This window comes from Photinus pyralis, unplaced genomic scaffold, assembly GCF_008802855.1.
Source record: "Photinus pyralis isolate 1611_PpyrPB1 unplaced genomic scaffold, Ppyr1.3 Ppyr1.4_LG5, whole genome shotgun sequence".
NCBI lineage: Eukaryota > Metazoa > Arthropoda > Insecta > Coleoptera > Lampyridae > Photinus > Photinus pyralis.
This window is the reverse complement of record NW_022170596.1, coordinates 9,594,866-9,617,519: the sequence shown is the minus strand read 5'-3', so window position 1 is coordinate 9,617,519 and position 22,654 is coordinate 9,594,866. Positions and strand designations below refer to the sequence as shown.

The following is a 22,654-nucleotide window of genomic DNA, read 5'->3' as shown; positions in this document are numbered from 1 at the left end:
TGTAGGAAAAAAATTTTTTACGTCAATCAACCCTATTAGTTTTCAATTTTTTGCATAATAAAGACGGAAAATTGGAAAAATAAAACCCCCATCTTTTTCAATAATCTGTGATGCCATGGAATTTTATAATACAAAAACTACGCCAATATCCGTCATGCCATGGAATGTCTGCTATAAAACAAATCAAATTCTATCAAAAAGTATTATATTTAGAACAGTGAATTCAACATAAAGAAAGACCAAATTACTAAAAACGGTTTCCTAATATAACAATTTACAATAAATGTTCGAATAAGTTACCATTAACTGCAAGACAGTAACCAAGTCGATCATAAAAGCCATTTCGAACTGCTGTTAATTGATAACTGGATATCTTTTTGTTTTAAAAAATTCCATGGCATCGCAGATTATTGAAAAAGATGGGGGTTTTATTTTACAATTTTCCGTCTTTATTATGCAAAAAATTGAAAACTAATAGGGTTGATTGACGTAAAAAATTTTTTCCTACAAAAAACCTTAATACATTTTTGCTCTAAAATAATTTGGGGAGTCAATATTCGCATGTTATGAATTTTACATTGAAATCCCTATGATGCGTTACGCAAGTCACCACCCTGTATAGGGGTACATTGCCAATGCCATTACAGTGTGCACATTTTAAATCCTTTGAGGGTTGTGAGATGGTGGTGATGTGTTGCAAAACCACACAGTGCACATTTTAAATATGTGAAAGTATTGCGAGTTAACATATACCTACTTAACTTTGCTTTGTATAATCACATTGGACACAATTTAAATCCTTAGAGGGCTAGTATGACATGTCATTTCAACACAAGGTGGTGATTTGTTGCAAAAATCACACCGTGCACACTTTAAATATTTGGAAATATTGGGAGTTAGCAGATGTCAATTTAAAATTGATTCATTCGTTGCACAATTACACTGTGCACATTTTAAATCCTATAGAGAAAATGTTGCAGATTGTTGCAAAATTGTAATGTGCACACTTTAAATCTTTTGAAGTATTGCGTATTTTTAAGCGGCAAGCGTGTATTGGATACTATTACATCCTATGTGATTTGCCTACAGTTAATCGAAATCACGAATAACCTATACCTATCACTTTGAATGTTTTTAATTTGACTGTTGGTAAGATTGAAAAAAATTTGATTTGATGGTTGTAGTCATTAGTTCTCCTAAGGGAGAATTTCGTTACGCCCCTGCAACGTCCAGTCAACTGCTGATAGAGTTGTTGGCGTTCGCGTCCCGACATGTTTTTGAACAGTTGCCCCGTGGTGATCGATGGCGGGCCGCTCCGTCCACAGACCATCAACATGCTACCATTGGCTAGTAAAAAGTGTGAAAATGGGTTCATTGGTTTGGCTCATCTGGAAGATGCATAATTCACTTTTTACTAGCCAATGGTAGCATTGCATCATAGGTGAACATGCCCCGAAATCCAAGCTTTATTTACTTTTATAATAATTGTCTTTATATTTAAACTTTTCTACTAATCCCAACAATTCTTTTAGAACAATAAAATGCATAAAATCAGGGCGATCTTTTGTAAACAGATCAATGCAGTAAATACTTTCCTCTTAAAGCCGCTTTACATTAGGCAATTTTAGTGCAATGCAAGGCTTGTGCTATGCAATCTAAAATTGCCTTTCATTGCTTATTACGGTTTTACATTTATGCAATTGTGTTGCAACTTTTGTGCAAGTTCAGAAAAGTGTTGCAGTACTGACAACATATTTTTCAAAAATTGACACTTTTCAGTTTGTTTACACAGAAGGTTATTCTTGAAACTTAATAAAATTGACCATTAGGTATGAGCAAACAAAAGGAAATTAAGCTGGCTACAGCTTGTAGCTTGTTATGTGGTGGCTTTTTAGGTTATTAAAAATAACACACGCGAATAAATTGTGGTATTGACAAAATTACTAGAAAAGTTACTAGAACTTGCGCCAAACTTGCAAGTGAAATAGAACTTTCTCTATTTATTTTTCTTGCACCTGAATTGCGTATGAACATGCGCAGTAACGTATCTCTAACTTGCATTGCACGAAAATTGCCTAATGTAAAGCGGCTTTTACATACTTTTGACCAAGGCCTACGTTAGCTGCCATGAAGGAGGTGAACCAAGCGCAGCGAAATATCTATCCAGTATGGTCGCCAACTCCATTGTAGACACTTCCCTTGTCTGTCTATTGTTTTGGTATTTTTCTTTTCTGTTATGTATTTCATTGATAATGTTCACAGGCAAGCAATGAACAAGTGGTGTCTGCGAGAACGACGAGTAGCATAGTTTTATGAAAATATATTTTTAGTTATCAGTGTATGTGGGTGTCAAGTAGTACCTAGTCAGTTGTCAATTTTCTCATGATTAAAGGCTAAAAAGAAACAAAAGTTGCTTAAAAACGCCATAAAGACTACCGATTAATAAGAGTTTGTTTAGGGATCGAATCAAAAAAGTTATAGGACTGAAACCATGCTGATTTCAAAACAGAAACTCAGGCCAGTTACATTAGTCTATTGCGTTGCTGGACGTCAGTTTAATTGTAACTCTTGCAGTACCTTTGGCACAAAATTAAATAACCAAGTAATAAGCATAACCAACCTATTTTACAATCTTCTCTAGTTCACACTATTTTACTAAATGTCTCTTCTAGTCGCTATGCACTTGTGGGTTCCTACAATGAAGCCGATGCTGTCAATGGCAATATCATTGTTCGTACGTCATTCATATGTAGATTAGTTTTTTATGTATAAATAATTATACATAGATAGTAAGTATATCAACATTTGAAATCAATTCTTTCCCCAATTTTACTCCTATTTTCTGCGATTTTCATTTTTAATCAACGTATTATACAGAGTGGCCCAACGAGAAGTATACAGAGGGCTTTTAAGGTATTTAATTTAGAAATTTCGAAAAATCCTCGAACACATCAATTTTGTATTCGAGGGGGACATGGTTTTTTTCTAAAAAGACCAAAACAAATGCGATCTAAGTCACCTTTATTAAAATTTTATTTTGACGCTTCAATTTGTTTGTTAAACTTAAGTGAACCTGTCAGTTCTCCGAAACGAATCAATAGAATTTAAAAAGCAAAGCAGATTAGTAATCACGATTAAATTGGCTTTCAAATAATGTGCCATTTGCCATAGGATTCCATTTAAAATTTTAGGGGTTAAGCTCCCTACGTAGAGGGGTGAAGACTTGGGTTCGTGATTTGTATTCCAAAAGTTGTCCCCCTCGAATACAAAATTGACGTGTTCGAGGATTTTTCGAAATTTCTAAATTTAATACCCTAAAAGCCCTCTGTATACTTCTCGGGCCACTCTGTATACATTGACATATAATAAATGGACTGCGCGTGGCAATGATAACCGCGAATACTGCAGATGAGAGAGAAGGGAAAACTAAGAGGGCAAGCTGTCTCTTACGGTTACGCATCTGATTGGTTCATTCGCTTTCATTTGAATGCGATCGTGATCGCTTCTGTTAAAAGAACGAATCAGATGCGTAGCCGCAAGAGACAGCTTTAGGCTATTCCCTACGTACTGTCGAAATTTCAAGTTAATTGACTCATTTTGAAAAAATTGCCAGAGCAATTACTTGCATTTCCTGGACTCATAATGGGAATCTCATACATGCCGCAAAATTGAAAATCTCACATCTCGTTTTTGTGCAAATTGTGTGCTAATGATACAAGTTTGTGTATGATAATATTTTGGGAATTCGCGATCTTGTCCGAAAATGTTGTTAAGGGTCTATTGAACAACCTTGTCTAAAATGTGTAAAATTAATATATATTTTCAAATGATCTTTTAGTGATTCTCAAACCCCAATATATAATTCTTGAATTATCACAACAAGGTAGTGGGTGTAATTTTCAATTTCGAAGTGGGGTAGCTGGGGGACGAAGGGATGAAACCGAAAATTCTCTAGGTACCATTTTTGAACTTCCCCTCGATATATTGACTCAAAGCAAGCAATAATCACAGCTTGCCAAGAGTTATTAAGGGTGTATACTTTTGAACACAACACCCTGTATTTAAATCAGACTTTGAATATGTTTAAAAGTTTTGGATAAAACGGGCTTAATGAATAACCCATATGTTCAAATTTTCGGAAATTGATGCGCAATAAATACTAAATCGGCTTATCTGGCCCTTCCTGTATGAATATGAAGATACCCGTGCATTAAGGATTACTTGTCGCCACTGCACTTCGTACCTCGTCAAAAAGTGTCTTTTTAGCTGGTTTGCAGATAGTGTCTTCCATGCTGATAAACAATTACCGAGTGTAATTCAAATGTACCCACTCGCTACTACTCAAATAACTTCCAGATAAAACGGTGTCCTCGAATTCTACCAATGTGCTTGGATTTGCGTTTACTCTAAAACTTACCGACTACATTTCCACTTTAAAATAAAGTGGAAATTCACATACAGGGTGTCCAATCGTTATGGCAGGGATCGAAACCAAACAGAACATTCGCTTGACGTAGTTTACACAACAATATATTTTCACACTTCAACCCGTATGGCATCGCATATGCTTATAAAAGAGGGACTATTATAATTACGAGTCCGGCGGTTAACCAGAAATAAGGATTTTTCAAAATCTTAAAATTGTCATATTTTATTCCATGATCTTTGTACAATGCACGGTTTAGAAGATATACAGGAATTTTACACGAAAATAAAATCATACAAAAGCACAAGCTGACTCGACAAGAAACACAAAACTTCAAAGCCTCATCAGGTCCCATCCACTACAACAACCCAATTATAAATGTTATAAATTTGCACCATCGCCACGTTTCATATCAGCTCTCATTCTATCAACACAAATTGATGTTGGCAAGATCCTCAACCAAAACGGGTCAGTAATTCTGGAAACAGAAAACCCAGTAACGCGGGGGCTATTATAACCTTGCTACTATGTATTGATTGACCATTTACCTTGTTTTGTTTAAAAAATGAAAATTGCAATAAGGATAGTGTCACAAAAAAAGATAACGTTGAAATTAATGGCTCCGGTAACTAGCTCAGTCGGTTTGATTTTTATTTTTTACCTGTCTCACGTTGGCTTGCTCCAGGGATCTTCCATAGCTGAAATAATTACCAAAAATTGGAATCCTAGACTGTCCAATTTAATAACAACGATATAAATGATTGACTTTAGATATATTTATTATGCATCTCTTTAGACACAGTAATTTTTTATGAAATTCCTATCTAGTAGGGACATGAATATTTACTTCCTAAAGGAGAAATGGTCACATCTCTTTCTTAAAGTTAAATTTAATAGTCACAAAATCAGTGTTTTCTTTGCTCCTTCATTAGTCTTTTATTTCAATGCTGCACACGACCCGAGCCATGGCAACACAAAGCTGTCAGTGATGTGTCGATTTGTCATTTTACAGATTGTAGTGTAGTTTCCCAAATCTTGCTTATTGACATATTTGATTCAAAATTGATATGGAGTTTGATGAAAGTTGTGCCAAGTGCCAAAAATTTGTTAAATTTGATAGCGAAGCTTTGTGCTATTGTGAAACATGTTTTTATGTTTATCACGCCACTTGCGCTGGGCTCTCAAAGGAGGATGTCGAATTGATGACAACATTTGAACATTCTTCTTTCAACTGTGATAAATGTAAAAATGAAGAAAAACAGGTAGCCATAGTCAGTAGTTAGTGTACCGTGGATGCAAGTTGCTTAAATTGCTTAATTTGTGTGTGGTTATTGCGTGCAGTTGACTAACGTAATTTATAAGGGAGATGTAGTAAATAACCAATCTATTAATTTGAGCAACCAATATTCTGTGTTGTTATATATTATTTCCCAGTTACGCTGATGCATATTTTTCCTACCCAAATTATCATACTCGAATCAAATGTTGAATAAGTTGTTAATATACAGAGAGATTCATTAGAAGTTTTTAAGCTTGCAGTTGAAATAGAAATTTGAAATTTGGTTCACAGCCATAATCGATTATTGCGAATTGAAATAAAACAATTTCAAAATGGCGCCGCTTTCGTAAACACCGGAAGTTGGCGCCAACTTAGTTTTTTTAAATAGGAACATAAATTGACATGTCAAAAACTATGACAGATAGCTGATCTTATGGTAAATGCGTCTAAAGCTGGATTCACATGAATACGAAATCCGACGATACGGTCATCCGAAATGCTTATGATTGGTCAATAGTTTGAAATGTCATGACATTTCAAATTATTGACCAATCATAAGCATTTCGGATGAGAGTATCGTCGGATTTCGTATTCATGTGAATCCAGCTTAATTCAGAATAAAATGGCACATTTAGAAAAAAATAGAAAATGGTATTTTTCTATTTTAAAAAACAAAATGGCACCAACTTCCGGTATTTTACGGAAGCGTCACTATCTTAAAATTATTTCAAGTTTCCATTTTAACTGCAAGTTTGAAAAATTCTAACGAACGAGCAACGCGAATCTCCCTGTATAGATCAAATTGATCCTTGTATACCTAGTAGGCCCAAATGCAAATAGGCCTTAGACCATATAGTACATGGACTGCTAATTGTAACTAAAATATGGTCAAGGACATTGCCTGGGTATGTGCGTTTCAGGGTAAACGAGTCTGTCCGAAATTATCCGATGAGACACGATTTGAGGCTGTCAACCTATAAATTAACAAACGTCAATTAATTTATGGCCCAGATATGGCAAGAAAAGCAAACCTATTCTTATTTGTGGATGTATAGAAGATAATCAAGATTATTTAAAGCTCCTCGTACTACGCGGTTACCATAAAAGCTACTCTACGCGATCCGAGTGGTGTTCATACGACTTTAGTTTACCCTGAGATTCACATACCCACGACTACAGTGCCCCCTATCCGTGACCACCCATTTTGTATTGAAAGCATAGGGCTAATAGCAGTCCATGTACTATATAAAAGATGTATTTGCTTGTGCAGCAATCGAGCGGTCTGGGTTTAACACCAAGGCGACCATTAACGAAAAGTTCTAAGCCAGAGGTTCGCTTTACTCTCACAAGGTGTCCATCGGATTCCTCTGAAGTGAGTGAACAGGCCGGCACCGTTGTCGAAGAGAAGGTCATGGTGCATGCCGCACTGGATGGGTCTGTTGAGCACACGATCTCTCCACCCGTTTCGAAGAGAGTTACAAATTCAGGTAATAAATGGTTTGTATTTAGACCATAAACATATTGTCATTCGCAGACTCACGTAAACGAACCTATCATGAAATTACCAATGAAGAAATTATATCACTGTCAGACCTACCAAAGACGCCTAGATCAAGAAAAAGTTATAAAGGTATTTCACAGCAGAAACAATTTTTAACTTACTTCACATTTTCTAGAACACGTAACCGAGAGAATTCGATCAAGCCCTAGGCTTAATCCAGTTACAGAGCTATTTAAAAATGTCACAACCGATTTGAAGGAAGAATCGTATGTAGAATCCGATGTGAATGAGCCTGAACAAAATTTGGTTGTAACGACAACCAGAACGTTGAGATCACGAAGAAGTTATCAAGAATTCACAAAACCGTCACAGTCAAGCACAAATCTTAGGAAAACAAAATCGAAGACGCAGGAAACTAAGTCGTCTCTTTGTAGGGACGTACTTGAAAATAATGCTTTCAACAAGATGGTGGCTCTTTCGACCACTACTATTGAACAAGACATCTCCACACTTCCAAGCGAAGAAAACCAGAACATCGTCTCTACAACAGAAAATCATGCTAATGAAAGCTATCAATGTGAGCAGATGGACGTATCTGAAATCATTGAAAGTGATCCGGTTGTGGCTTCGGAAGTCGAAGTCCCTACGAATAACCAAGACAATGATGCGGAATCTGGTCTGAACGTTGAAATTAAACCTGACGTTGTCAGTGCAGATGTCGAAATTGGCGCGTCGGGCGAGGAAGCAGGCAAACAAGTGCCGGAAGTCAGTTCTTCTGTTGAAGTTGGTCCATTAACCGAAGAAAATTTCAATCTGTATGACGATTTGCAAGATGACATTTATGGATTGGCCGATCCGGACATGTATCCCTGTGATGTGCCCATCGAATTGAATGAAGAAGTTTGCTTATCTTCTATCGCCCAACAGGAAAGTGATGCTGATGTTTTAAATTTATCTGCTGGTGAACATTCACTCTGTTCTTCAAAAGTTGGTAAGTGTTGATTGTGCTATTTTCGCATATCTGTAGGTTTATAATATTGGGGTTAACGTAATATAAGATGCATATTCATTTCCATTAATGTCATCAATCTTATCTACTTTTCATTGATCCTAGGTTATGTTGTTGAGTGAAGGATTGCGGAAGAGGTGCAATTGCTGTCTGTTTAATCACAGAGTTACATATAGTAAATAGAGAGGCAGTACATAAGACCTGCGCGTGGAAAAATAACCCCAAGCACAGTGGCCACATACTTATATAATTTCAACGGCCAGGCCGTTCTGACACATGCGCGGTGCGTGAAAGGCGAATCTCCTGGTTTGCTTTGCTCGCAGCAACATTGTTGATTTGTCACTATATCTCCATCCTGTTAGTGCGCACACTCGCGTACGGCCTGCGCAAGGTTCAATTGGGGTCAATTATCCGCAACAACACTTGTCTCTCTATTTACTATATACAACTCTGTGGGTTTAATAAAGGTACTTTTAGATGTCAAATATCCGCAAATTACAGAATACAAGGCCGTTGATTTAACTTAACGTTCCTCCAACTGTTTCATTCCAAAAAAAATTGTGTTTTTAACCTGAGGCAAATCTACGGCCCCTGATGTATGTTAGCGCATTTTTGATTCTCAGAAAGGAGCTTATATTGTTTCACTATCGGCCGTTCGGGTAAATCAATCGAGATTTCAGCAACGTAGAACTTTCTTGTTTTCGGTATTATTATCCCTCTCTTTTTTTTGGGCCCTCAACAGGCATGCGCCCAATTACAGGGTGACATTATATTCGTATTATCGTGTTATTCCTGCATCGCTCAGTCTGAAAGTTGCAAGACATTCCTAAAGTTGATAATTTATGAATTTCCTTTAAATGTCTCCTTTTATAAATCGATCGAGATGCCAACAACGAAATACCGCAGTCTTGGGGTAACATAAACACTAAAAATAATGACGGGACGCCCTGTATGTGAGAATATTTCAAATTATTCAGTGTAAATGTGGGGGATTACCTACGTATAAGCACAAAGTATGTTTATTTTACTTGAATTTGTGTCTTAACTGGTAATTTTACTTTTAGAATATTTGAAATTGCGTATTATTTTTTGTTTTTCGCATTTAAATTGTTAATTTAGATTTGTGAAATTGCGTGTTAAGGACATCTGGTAAGTTTGCATACGTTATAAAAGGTTTTATCTGGTTGTTTTGCGATGAGGAGTCATCAGACGAAATTTAATTAGCGCATGTGCTTTTATCGCTGTTAAGAGATGTTTCGACGAATTCCGCGTTAGTTCCGGCAAAATGGCGACGCGTGACGCGTTCTTTGAAGCTGGCGTTACCAAGTCTAATTATGATTGGCGGTGTTTTTGAAAGCTCTTAAGGAAGGAGATTATTTTATTGTGAAAGTGGTGTTTTGTTAAATACGGGAATCAACGAAACAATGAGACTAGCTGTTTCGCGACGGTTGGAAAGTTTCAATTTTGATTTGTTTAAGCTTGCTGGACAAGTGTTTTGTGGGTGGGTCACTGCATACTATTGCACACAGCGATATGTACAGGGTGAGTCAACGATTGCGCGGAGTAACTTAATACCTTGAAGATAAGATTTTTCGATGGAGTGCTTTTGTATTATGATATGCTAGATGATATGGTTGAATATTTTCCACATTTTAAAAATATTTGGAATTATACAGGGTGCGCCCACAAAATAGGGCGCCAAAATGGTACATTTTTTTAAATAGAACCCCCTGTATTTGAATGCGTGTAATTGTACGTCTTTTTTATTATATGGTTAATATCCGAAATACAATAGTTTTAAAGATAATTCGATTTGTAAGAAAAATTGGGCATTTGCAAGCGTCAGTATATTGTCAAAATTATTACTTAATTTTTGTTTCCAGGTTTTATATCTTTTATCCGGGGTCCTATTTAAAAAAATGTTCCATTTTGGAGCCCTACTTTGTGGGCGCACCCTGTATAATTCCAAACATTTTTAAAATGTGAAGAATATTCAACCATATCCTAATACAAAAGCACTCTATCGAAAAATCTTATCTTCAAGGCATTAAGTTACTCCGCGCAATCGTTGACTCACCCTGTACAATTGAGGATTCTTGCGTCACAGCCTGAAAGCTACTGCTCTGCCACATCAAAAATGCGCCCAAATCTAGTAAATTAAGGAAAAAAAGTATGGGCAATGATTTAGAAGCTGTTTCAAATAAATGTGCGATTCTAGGCCTGGAACAACAGCAGCTGATGTTTAAAATTTAATGCTTTAAGACTAATCTGTTTCTGTCTAGCTCTAGATCTAGCAAGTTCAAAATATTATTGCTCTTGCTGTACCTTGAAATCCAAGGTTCGGGTCCACAACCGCTTATTTTTCGTTTTGTAAGCACAAAGCATGGTAACTGCTATCAACATAAAATCGTCGATTAGCAAAGCATAATAAATTTAAAATGTCAGGTGTGTGTAAATTTGATGCTAGAGGTTTGTCATTTGCCGTCCCAAAATTTTAACCAATCACAGAGTAGGTTTCATGTAACTAATTTTTAATACAAGAACTATGCAGGGTGAAAATGTTGTCGGGAACACTGAATATGAACTACAATTTTTTTTTTATGGTATCCTTTACTTTAAATTTGTAGTCAGTGACGTAGTTCCGCATGGTCAAGAGGGGCTTATTTTTTTAATGGCAACTACATATTACTTGTATTGACGAGTACACTTTTTTGGATATAGCAGCCAAAACAAAACTTAATTACATAAGCAAATTTAAGAGAAAAGTTCGCGTTGAAAAAACCGTTAATCTTGTGTTAAAGCAATTTAATGTATCAAAAGTTATTAAAAATTTGCAACAAATCTATAAACTTAAAAGCTACGAACAGTGGCATATTAATATTGTTGTGTAAACTACGTCATGCGGACGTTTTAATGGGCTTCAGCACCTATAATAATGATGCGAGGATGCGTCACCCTGTATATGCGAATTTCAATTTTCTTTAAGCGTTAAATGAGGTTATTGTTTTAGATTAAACGCAATTCCGATCGTATCATTTGAGATTAAAGATATTGTTCATTTTATTTAGATGTATTTTGTTTAAATAATCGCCTTTTAATTTGTTTATTTGATTAGTGCGTGAAATGTTTTGTTAAAGTTTATCTCATGTTATCTCCGGTCGTTGCGATATTGTTATTGCTGCGTCAGCTAGTTAGTTTCAAGATAAGAAAACACAGGTGCCGTTTATCGTTCGACGACGCATTAATATACAATGGAAGTGGACGCTGAAGATTTTTAGTAACAAAGAGAGCTATCGAAAAACGTTTCAAATAAAAGTTGCAAGATTCGGTGGGATAAATTAAATGGCGGTTTTAGAAATATTGACATCAACTTCCTTATTTTAAATGGGCGCCATATTAGATTTTTACTCACTTTGATAATTTTTTTTCTTCTGTATAACAAGTTATCATTCAAATAATAAACGTGGGTAAAATTACAATTTTCATTTTTTCTTCATAGTTGGCCATGGAAAGAGTAAGCAACTCACATTTTGCAATGTTGCAGTTGTCTGCCCGGTCAATAGTTTTATTAAAGGATTAATTAACATAAAAAATATAATACAGTAAATATTCACTAAGTACATTTGGCACTGTTTAGCTACTGCCGCAGTTACCTTGCGCAGTGTATTCCTGTTAATCTTTTGAAATGTTTCTATTTTTACGTTACGACGTTCTTTGTGGCCTTTGTACGGCGTAGTATTTACTAGCACTTACAGTTGACCTTGCATTATGGTAAATCTATAAATTAGCAGAAAAGATGAAGAAAGATTTATCTGAATGAGTTTATGATTTATTAGCTTACCTGTAGGGGGCAGCACTTAGCCCGTGGACGGTGGGATACGAGTATTTAAAAGAGTGAGAAAGCTTTACAGCTGCAATTTTTACATTACATTTACGCCTGTTTCCGAATCCTTCACTCAATTTCTGACATTGAAATTATTGCAAGTACGCTTTTGTGTGGCACGCCCCGCTTTATACTGGGCTTTTCACAATGTATTTTTGTATTTGTAGACGAAGAAGAGAGGTACAGTGATCTTGATCCGACTGGCTTAAAATCAGACTCCGAACATGATAGCGCACACCCATCGACTTCAAACGACGGCGAAGTCATCGAGCTTAGCAGTGACAGTGGCGAAAGGGATTTGGACTCTCCTTCGGAATCCGAATTGAACTCTTCGCTAAATGCGGACAGTTATAGCTCTCGTTCTCGTTCATCTGAAGAACTAAGTACGACCAGTGAAGCCGACTCGTCAAAGTCGGAAACCGACGTTTCAAGTGCGGATAGCAGTTTGGAAAAGTTGGTACATTCATCGGAAGCCATAACTGAGATAAATTTGCTAGACGTGTCCGAAGAAAATACAGTGACGAAGTCTGCTTTGAATGATAACGATGAAAACGTCGAGCGCGAGGAATCGAATAAAAATGCAGACGCTACAGTACCAAAAAGCGATTCTGTTGTTGACAGCAATGAGGAAATTGCTACAGCATCCAGAAGAGATACTCTTTCAGATGATCCCGGTGTTCAACCGGTAAATCAAGAATTAAACGAATCTGATATTTTTAACACACCAAGTCAAAATGCGAACGTAAATCAGGATGCAAGTTCTGTGGCTTGTGGAAGTAACGCAGATATCTTTAATGAAACTGTTGAAAGTGTCAAGTATGACATTATAGATGAAAGCAGCTTTCTAAAGACCCCCCCTGATTGTACTCCTTCAGATAATCGTGCAAGGAGTAGTGATACAAACAAGGATGAAGTTACAAAAAATTCGTCTATAAGTTACGATGGTCTGTTATCTCTGCAAACGGAACAACAAAGTACACCAGGTAAGAAATTTGTTTGTTTTGTTCCCGTTTCGTACATTTTTATACCTATTATAAACAATAAATTTGACATTAATTTTTTCAGTGCTTACAATTTGCTTAAAATTTTTATTTTGCAAAATTTTTGAAACAAATGACTGGAAGATTAGACATTTGCAGCAGAATATCTTGTTTGTGGAGATTCTAAAATGTTAATTGTGAATATTTACGGTAAAGGAAATATATAAGTACTATCATTGTACATCTTACAGTGCGCCCACGTAATGTTAAAATCATGCAACTCTTATTTGGGGGCAAGGAGATTAGTTCTGGAGGCCTACCAGAAAAGTACAGAATGCGCGCTGCGATCGCTCAGTTAGGTAACTGTATAACGACAGTAAATTTACAGAAACCTTTATCTAACTTCGTAAGCGATACTGCGACAGGGAATGACAAATATTATTTAAAAAAAAGTTAGCAAATGAAACTTGATGAAACTTAATACCCGTCCTTCACCTTCCTTTAAATAATGCACGGCAAGTAGCATTCCAGTCTAATAAGATGAAATATATCTGATTCGTATAAATTCTTCTAAAATGATCATGGGATGGGGTTTTAAAAACAGATATATTTGTTTCTTTTTTTGTTAGTGTCCTTTTTCTGGCGGACCCCACGACTACTAATGGATTTTCTAATTCACGCAGGAAACAGCATTAATAAGTAGGTACACATTGATAATGTAGGAATATCACTGAATAAAATTCTAAACTTGCATAAAAAGAAATGTTTGACCTTTGTTGCCGTGGCCGATTTGTCTTTTTATTAGTCTCAATATTAAATTACACAATTATGCATTAAGTACACGGCGATTGCTACTATTGCCATCCACATGATTATGTATGTCATATGTGCAACAAATCGGTGACACTATCTGGACTATAAGCTTTCATTGATTATTTATTTTTGACCTACGCAAGTGGGCATTAAGGGAGGCGAGAATAAGGTCATTGTCACTTTATGTTTGAAATTTTAAGATAAACAGAACGTAACTTATCTTCTGTTATATTCCCATGCAATAAAACCATGAATAAGTACCAAAAAAATGCTAGTAGGTACCAAGGTTAAGTAGAGGTACGGCTTGAACTCCTTGATCCTCTTGCTGTTTTAAGCGCTATCTTTTGTTTAGGTTTTACAACTCCTGAAAAATTTGTGAAAAGAACATCGAAAAACAACGGCCGCTAAACGTGCATTTAGTGTGTTGGTTTATGATTTTAGTGTTCCGTTTATCTACTGTGCCCCAATATTGCATTTAGTGCTTCGATGGTGCTTTGCCTTTTTGGTGTTGGAGATAATTGGAAAACTCAACAACCCCCCCCCCCCGCGCCACGCACATTAAACTGTTTAAACAACGGTGTGGCATAGTACTATTATGCTTTTATGCTGAAGGTTTGCATCTTTTTGGTTTCGAAAATTGAACTTATGCATAAGTAAACTAAGCTCTTTCATAATATTTCACTTGCCTCTTTTCTAACCCAAATATTTTGAAAAAGAAAATAATCCACACGTATTCTCTGCAATTTTTCCTCCATGGTTAAAGGGAAAATTTTAAATTGTTCAGCAATTAACTTGTGTTCAGTGAATAAAATGGTTGTACACAAAATTGTGTAACTTTGGGTATAAAAAAGTTTAATTTTTGAGGGCAACGCTTAGGCCTCATTTGATTTTTCCAAATATCTCTGAAACCAAAAAGACAGATTGTAACAATAAAACCACAATTAAGCACAATCGAAGTGCTATACTATAAATGGTTTAATTTTAAGAGGCTAAGCGTTCACTTAGAATCTATTTGAATTTCCCAAATATTTCTAAATCCAACAACGCACAAACCGTGGATGTAAATACACAATAAAGCACATCTGACGCGCAGTAGTTCCATTGATGTCCTATAATGAGGGGAGAAGTGAACGGACCCACATACTATAGGTAGATCAGAGTGTGGGGTAAGATTCACTTTCAAATGACCTGGTTCACCATGGTCTATGTGCCATCTTCAATTTAATTAAGAAATTAAAATTAAGTTTTTAGTTTTTTTAATTTCATTTTTTAGTTAGTATCGTGGACACTGGACATATCCAGTCTCGAATTCATTGATAACATTCAAAAGGTTAGGGTAGATTCTATGGGTAAATTTAATTGTAAGATGATTCACTATTGCAGATTTTCTTATACATCCAACATTTATCATATTATTTTGTATTGGCATTGTAGATACATATAGAGGAAGAGGGTGTAGCATCCAAGACCCCCTCGGATCATATTTCCTTTACTATAAAAGATACCGAAAAAAGTCTTAGAGCCAAATTGTATACAATTACCGTCACCATGTTTCTAAAATATTTTTGATCACCAGAGGCGTGCTGTATTCCAGTGACGTATCAAACGTGCGTTTTTTTTAGCGTACACAACAAAGTTGAGGTAACGCTTATGTGCTCGATTTTCCGTCTTCTGTCTGTCTGTTCCAAATTGATAGCTGCTATGGTCTATATTTGCCTGTTACTTATTATTTACAGTAGTGTTACGCGGCAATATCCACGAGTGGATTTGAAACATTTGTAAATTGAACATTTCATAGTTTATAAGTTATAACATATTTGGAAAGTACTTATTTTTTTATGTAACATGTTATATCCTTAACCTCGCCCTGATCTTTAACGATTTAGTTATTAAATGCCCTTTTTTCCTCAAAATTTGACATTTTTCGAATTTTTTTTTGTGGAGCTGAATTGCCTCATCTAAATTTACAAAATGAGATATGCTTGAATTTACTAGAAACATATCTGGTTAAATGTCTAAAAAACATTTCCATAAGTAAGGGTGTTGAAATTGCGCAACGTGCGCATGCGGACATTAATCGTTAAGGTTTTTCTTGGTTGAGGTGCCAAAGCTATAACTAGGTACCGAATGCAAAAAAAAACGAAATCAACGAATTGTTATATTTAATTTGTTATTTTTGTTTCTTGGGGTACTACGTTTCTGTTTCACTATATATGTGGGGGGTACGTTTTAATTATTTATAAAAAAGTGGTAGTGGTACATAATCAAAAATGACCAGCAATTTATTTTGACCATTAAATTACATCCCTTGCCATTAAAAACTTTCAAGAGAGCATAGTTATGCTTATAATGCAAATTTCTTGTAGCCATACTAAGTCACCGGATCCCGTTCACTTCGTGTACGTTAAATACTACACAATGTGTACGTAGCAAAAGAAAAAGATTAAATAGTCTGCTCACAGAGACGTCTGTGGGTGAATATTGATAATAATAATAATATATTTGATCCTTGTGACATATATATCTACATGTATAGGATAACGTCGATGTTCTTACCTAATAATAAATTATCATTGTTAGTTCGGAGGAGTGCCAGAATCATTAAGAAATTCGTCTACGCTGTAGTATATATTTTGTAAAAGAAACCTATTAAGCTCGCGCTTGAGGATGTTTACGTGTTTAGCGTTTTTAATATTGTATGGAAGTTTATTAAAAAATTTTTATTCCAGTCACATAAGGACTGTCTGTATGAAGTTTTGATTTGCCGATAGGTATCCTTAGATCAGTGTTCTTCCGGGTATTGTGTCTATGTATATCGCAGTTTTGCAGAAACTCTTTTTTATTGCAGAAAACATATTTACTTACTTCTAACATATACAAGCTCGGAAGAGGCAGAATTTGTATGTGTGAGAACATTGGTCTGCAAGACTGTGTAGGTTTTGCTTTAAACATGCATCTTATGATACGTTTTTGTATTATAAAGGCGTGTTTCATTGTGGACGAGGAACCCCAGAAACACAGCCCGTACCTTAGTCACGATTCAACGCATGCGTGATAGAACGTTTTTAGTTGCCTCAATTCGAGATAAGAACGAAGATACCGAATTTGGTAACAACAGGAGCTTAATATCTTTATTAAGTGTTCATTCTGTTGTTTCCAACTCAGTGTGTCATCAAAAATAATTCCAAGAAACTTGACGTTGTTGGATTTTTGTAGAGCTAGACCGGGAATAGAAATATTCGTATCTAGAATATTTCTATTTTGGTAGTTATGAAATTGTACAACTTTGGTTTTACTCTGATTTAGAAACAAAACATTATCAGTAAACCATTTCGACAAACTTTGTACGGTTATAATACATTTTCTTAGTAATTCATTCTTATCTCGATGTGAGACGACCGCAGTGGTATCGTCGGCATATAGAGTAAGGGTTGCGTCGCCTTTTATACAGTTAACGATGTCGTTTGTGTATAGCGTGAAAAGAATAGGTGCCAATACGGTACCTTGTGGAGTGCCAATGTCTAAGTCAATCGTATCAGATGTAAGATTGATCGTATTGTTGTCAATGTTATGATTTAGGGACACAAACTGCTTTCGGTTTTCCAGAAAACTTTTTAGCCACATAAGAGAGGTTCCTCGAATTCCATAACTGGATAATTTTTGAAAAAGCCTTTCATGGTTGATGCAGTCGAATGCTTTCGTAACGTCACAAAAAATCCCAAGTGGTGCCTCTTTATTTTGAATATGATGAAGTATTTTCCGATAGTAGAAATGTATGGCATCGGATGTGGACATGTTGGGTCTAAAACCAAATTGATTTGGTACTAGTATCTCCGATTTTTTTATAAAACGCTCTAACCTATCTAAAAAACAGTACTCGAATATTTTTGAAAACACTGATGTAATCGAAATAGGTCTATAATTGTTGGGGTCGTTTAGATCACCTTTCTTGTGTACTGGCACCACTTTAGATAATTTCAGGGTTTCTGGGAAGCGACCAGTTAAGAGTGATAAATTAATTAAGTAAGTTAAGGGAATAATTATGGCTGGAGTGACTTGTCTGATCAGAAAACAGGGAAAACTATCTGGACCTGAAGACCTCTTGCTCTTAATTTTTTTGTGCACTATTTCTAGAACCTCTGATTCACAGAATGGTAAAAGATACATCGTTCTATGATTAGAAGAGATACCAGAGATGGATGGACAGTTTGCGTCCCGCACTAGATTATTAATAATCTCCAGAGGAGCACGTTTGAGTTTAAGTGAGGAAATTGCTTTTGAATCGCGAATAACGATTTTAGGTTGGAGCTCGATCTTTTTACATCCCGGTTAACCCAAGGCTTACCTTTTTCAGCACATTTAATAGTGCGGAGCGGAAAGTAGTGGTTAAAGTGGCGTTTAAGAATGTCGCTAAACAGGTCATATGCTATATCCATGTCCTTTACTGTCATTATCTATGACCAATTTTCTTTATTTAATTTTGTGTAGAACTCGTCAATACGTTCACTAATGATGATTCTGGTACTCCTTCGAGCGTGGCAATTTTTGGGTAACCTATAAAGATTTGAGTTAAAAAGTATACTACGGTGATCAGAAATACAATTATCTTCTACAGTTACAATTATCTTCTACAGTATACTGCATATGGTTTGCTTTTATGCTAAATTAATCTTTGCAGTGCGTTTTATCGCCATCTATGTAGCTTTTTAGGGCGTCACACTTTTTGCTATGCCGTGGCATTACTGTAAGATGTATATGCAACAGCAGAACCACCTTTTTTCGTTCTTTCTCTAGGAAAGATAAACATTAAACTGTACTGCAATACAATTTTTGTCTGCTTAGGGATAGTTTGGTACTTCTTTTTGTATAACTGACATTGTTTAGCAGTACAACGAAACTTATACCACAGATTTAAACTTTACAGATATATGGTTGGTTAAATTTTCTGCGCTTTCTTTTAATCAGCACATACTATCGCAAAGCATCGCCCTAATTGAGCTATATTTTAGGATTTAAATAAAATTTAAATCTTTGTTTCCTCTCAAGTTTAACAACAATAGGCTATTCATATGAGCAATGGGCGTCGAGCAATCGAGTTTGATCTCTCCCAAGAAAATTGATGCATAAATATCGATTTTGACCGATTTTTGCACATCTGGAACTCATTACTTACGATTTCTGTTATTGGCTTGTGCGATGGGTCATGACTGTTATAGGATGGATTTCGAAACCCTCAAACACAACTCTATATGATAATGAAACAGGTCATGTCCTAGCCAAAATGGCAGGCGCCTGAGCTCTAATCTAATCTAACGCTATTTATTTATGTTTGCGCACGACCTCCACTATTAGGTATAGAAGGCGTGACATAAGTATCATACCTAATATAAAAATAAGTTTGACCAAATTAGGATATTATTATTTGATGGTAATCATTCTTTTGCTTTGCGCAGTAACACGTTCCAAACGATCACTGCAACGTATGGACACTCCAGACGTGAAAGATATGAGGAAATTTTCGCTTAAAAGGAATATGAGCACATCAGAACCTAATATCAGTGGCGAATTAGTACCAGCGAATACCTCAATTGGAGACTCTCGGCAAACAATTCCAGCAAGTAGAAAAAGAAGTGCAAGTGTTGACATACTAACAGATGCAGAAGCATTTGAAGGCATAGCGAGTCACTCTACACCAACAAAGGACGAAGCTGTGCCGGCCAGAAGGAAAAGAAGTGCAAGTTCTAGCACAACAGCGCAATCACACGACACTATAATATCTAGCTCAAAATCAACAGCAATCCCGGCAAGAAGGAAACGAAGTTTAAGTGCTAACGATACCACACTAGAATCTTCAAGCTTTCAACGAAATTTACGTAGTAGAAGTGTGGATATCGAAGGAGCTCCCCAAAAGCTCGAAACAACTAGTTCTGCTAAGAGTAGTAATAAAACAACTGAAAGTAGGAGACGCAAAAAGACACCGCCTACTTCATCCCTACCTAAAATTGATGAAGACTACACCAGCTCCAGGAGGCTTACTCGCAGGCAAGCCAAAATGTTAGAAAAAGCTATAGGCGATCATGTAACTACGCCCGTTACTGAACTAAGTACAGATACAATGCATTCGGATGAATCCCTACCATCAAACGTGTCGGATGATGCGATAGGTTATCGATTGAGAAGTAGAAGTGTCTTGTCAGATTCTTCGGTCGTCCATTCTGAAGCCGATAATTCTATTAACGGTATGTGTTCAGCGTAGCTGTGTAGTGTTAGTTATTAATTTGTATTTCCTTTATCAGTTACTATGGAAGGAAATAAATCAAGTACACTCCAAACTGAAAGTCAACCTCGGAGGTTAAGGAAAACAAGACTGAATTCTAAGGTGATTATTCTGATTTCAAGAATTAACATTGGCAAAATAAATGTTTGCTTGTTTCATGTTTTTGTCAAATGTTACAAATCGAATACTAACCACCTCTTCTTGGGCTTTATGAGATAGCAAAGGTGTATCTCACACGGTTTGGTAGGTAGGGTGTGTTTCTCAAATCGATTTCTGGAGCACCTTGCTCAAAGCAGTTTTTGATGTAGATAGCATAAAGCTGGTGTGGTAATGTGATAATTTCTAATTGGCTGTTTGGCTACGAGACATCCAGCATATTTTGAGATTGTGATGTAGTGCTTAAAATTCTCTTTCTTAAAGCTCCTTTGAGAAAATTCATTCTGAAACCTTGAATAACTTAAAAAATGAGTCATCAAAAAGAAACGATTCGTGACACACCCCCTACCTTGGAAGGACGTGGTCAGTATTTTCTTAAGAAGCTCATGGTGGACAGGATAGCTGTATTTTACAAAAGTTAAATCTGTTAACTTACATTATCAGTCAATGTGACACAGAATCAACAGAATTTTTAATTCTTTTTAGGACAGTGATACAAGCACTATTAGTGAAGCACATTCGGAAATTGCAATTAAAAAACCTGCAGCGATTACAAGAAGAACTCGTTCTACAACAGATGAAATAGGTTGGTTTTTATTTGATCTATACAAAACTTTGTTACTGTTTGGTATGCGCCTGTCTCTGCACTACTACACAATAATAAAAATTGGCATTTGTTTTTTTCAGAGCGTCCAAGTCTACGGAGAAGTAAAAGAAACTTACAAAAATCTACATTACCCCAAATTTTAGAGGAGCCTAATGTAAAACGCAAGTAGTTCAAGTAAATCATCATCTTAACAAATTTATTTTTAGGCCGACGGAAATGCTAAAACGAAAAAACAGAAGAAAAATTTATAAAGTAAATAAAATTGGTTGTGATGTCGAACACGCACCTTGTTAGTTTCAATTTCGTTTTTTAAATAAAATTTGTTGTATTCTGAAAATTATTTAAACGATACAGAAAACTTCCTTACTTCAATGTCGTCTACAATTCTTCAAGAGGAAAACTAAGGAACTGAATGTATGAAATGATTCCCAAAAGCTAATGGAAGGTGGTTATTAGGTACCTACAGAAATATTACTTAGTTAATGGCAAAATTGAATTGTTTTCTTAGTAACCCACCCTACGACGCAGTGCAGGGCTGACTCTGTAGATGTATGCTCGTTAGGTATAATCACCTTTGTTAGGTTTGGGGATGAAGACAATTTTTATCTCCCTCCATTGTTTAGGAATGTATCTGAAAGCGACACAGCTCCATGAACTTATAGGGCTCGTTCATAAGACACAACAGTTACCGCTACGCTACAGGTAGCGTAGCGGTAACAGTTGGGGTCTTATGTCACGTTCCCTACTTTGACATATGTAGCGCGTGTAGCGCTACTAAAAATGGCCGGCTGCTCAGTAAAGAGAGTAAAAGTAGCGATGTGATTTATGTAGAACTCCATGATAGGCTTTGTCGTGTTAATTAATAGATCAGAGTATAATAAAAACCTATAATTTTATTGCTTTTTTCTATGGGCTTATGATGAAGCCCTATAAGGCGAAATCGATAGCCCATAGAAAAAAAGCAATAAAATTATAGGTTTTTATTATACTCTGATCTATTAATTAAAAGTAGCGACGTAATTATAAGACGTATCAGTAACTGTTCCACAACAGTTGTGTCTTATGAACGCGCCCATGAATTAAGATGGGCTGCTAATGCTGAATTGACAAATGACACCTACATGGGGGCAGCCATGGTGGGCACTCACTTGGCGCGAAATTCAAATCAACTAATAAACAAGCAATTAACGTCACGTTTCCTAAATAAATGACTGTGACACATGTCATTTTCCAAGGCTGCAATAGTCTAAAAACTTGAGCACTAGGAAAATTCCCCTAGAAAATAACTAAAACGTTCACATCATCGCCCCGCCCATGCTAGGGCCATTTACCTTTATGCAACTGTTTGATCAGCAGTCCATCTTAATTTATAAGTTTGTGTACAGCCCATATATATTCTGACTAGGTAGATGACAATAACATCCAGTCCCCATTGCAGGAGAGCGGGTATTATGCCGTTCAATCCTGGTACTTTGTATGCTGAAAACGATTTCACCGCCCAGCTCACCCTCGCCACATTCACCATCTGACTTGCAACCACCCAGTCATTCTCCGTGGGAATAAAGAGTTAAAGGTTACCTTTGGCCAGTTGGGGTATGGAACTGTTGTGGCTCTGCGAAAATGGGCGTCTCTCAATACCTCGGCTGTCTCTGGAAGGTTGTCCGTGTAGGAACCATTCCCTCGGTCTGAGGCTAGCTGGATTATAATAGAAACTTTTTGTTAG

At 36.2% G+C, this 22,654-nt stretch overlaps 1 protein-coding gene across 1 annotated transcript in view; it reads left to right on the top strand.

Annotated features, from left to right (window-relative positions):
* LOC116170246 (protein ELYS) overlaps positions 1-21,262 on the top strand; it is a 34,210-nt gene extending 12,948 nt beyond the window's left edge. Inside the window, exons 22-30 of the mRNA XM_031486486.1 lie at positions 6,976-7,192; positions 7,240-7,335; positions 7,382-8,197; positions 12,266-13,081; positions 19,345-20,130; positions 20,188-20,270; positions 20,811-20,910; positions 21,012-21,085; positions 21,138-21,262. Of these exons, the coding sequence (XP_031342346.1) occupies positions 6,976-7,192; positions 7,240-7,335; positions 7,382-8,197; positions 12,266-13,081; positions 19,345-20,130; positions 20,188-20,270; positions 20,811-20,910; positions 21,012-21,085; positions 21,138-21,182 (3,033 nt within the window). The 3' untranslated portion in view covers positions 21,183-21,262. The remainder of the gene's footprint in view (positions 1-6,975; positions 7,193-7,239; positions 7,336-7,381; positions 8,198-12,265; positions 13,082-19,344; positions 20,131-20,187; positions 20,271-20,810; positions 20,911-21,011; positions 21,086-21,137) is intronic.
* Positions 21,263-22,654: the final 1,392 nt, after the last annotated feature.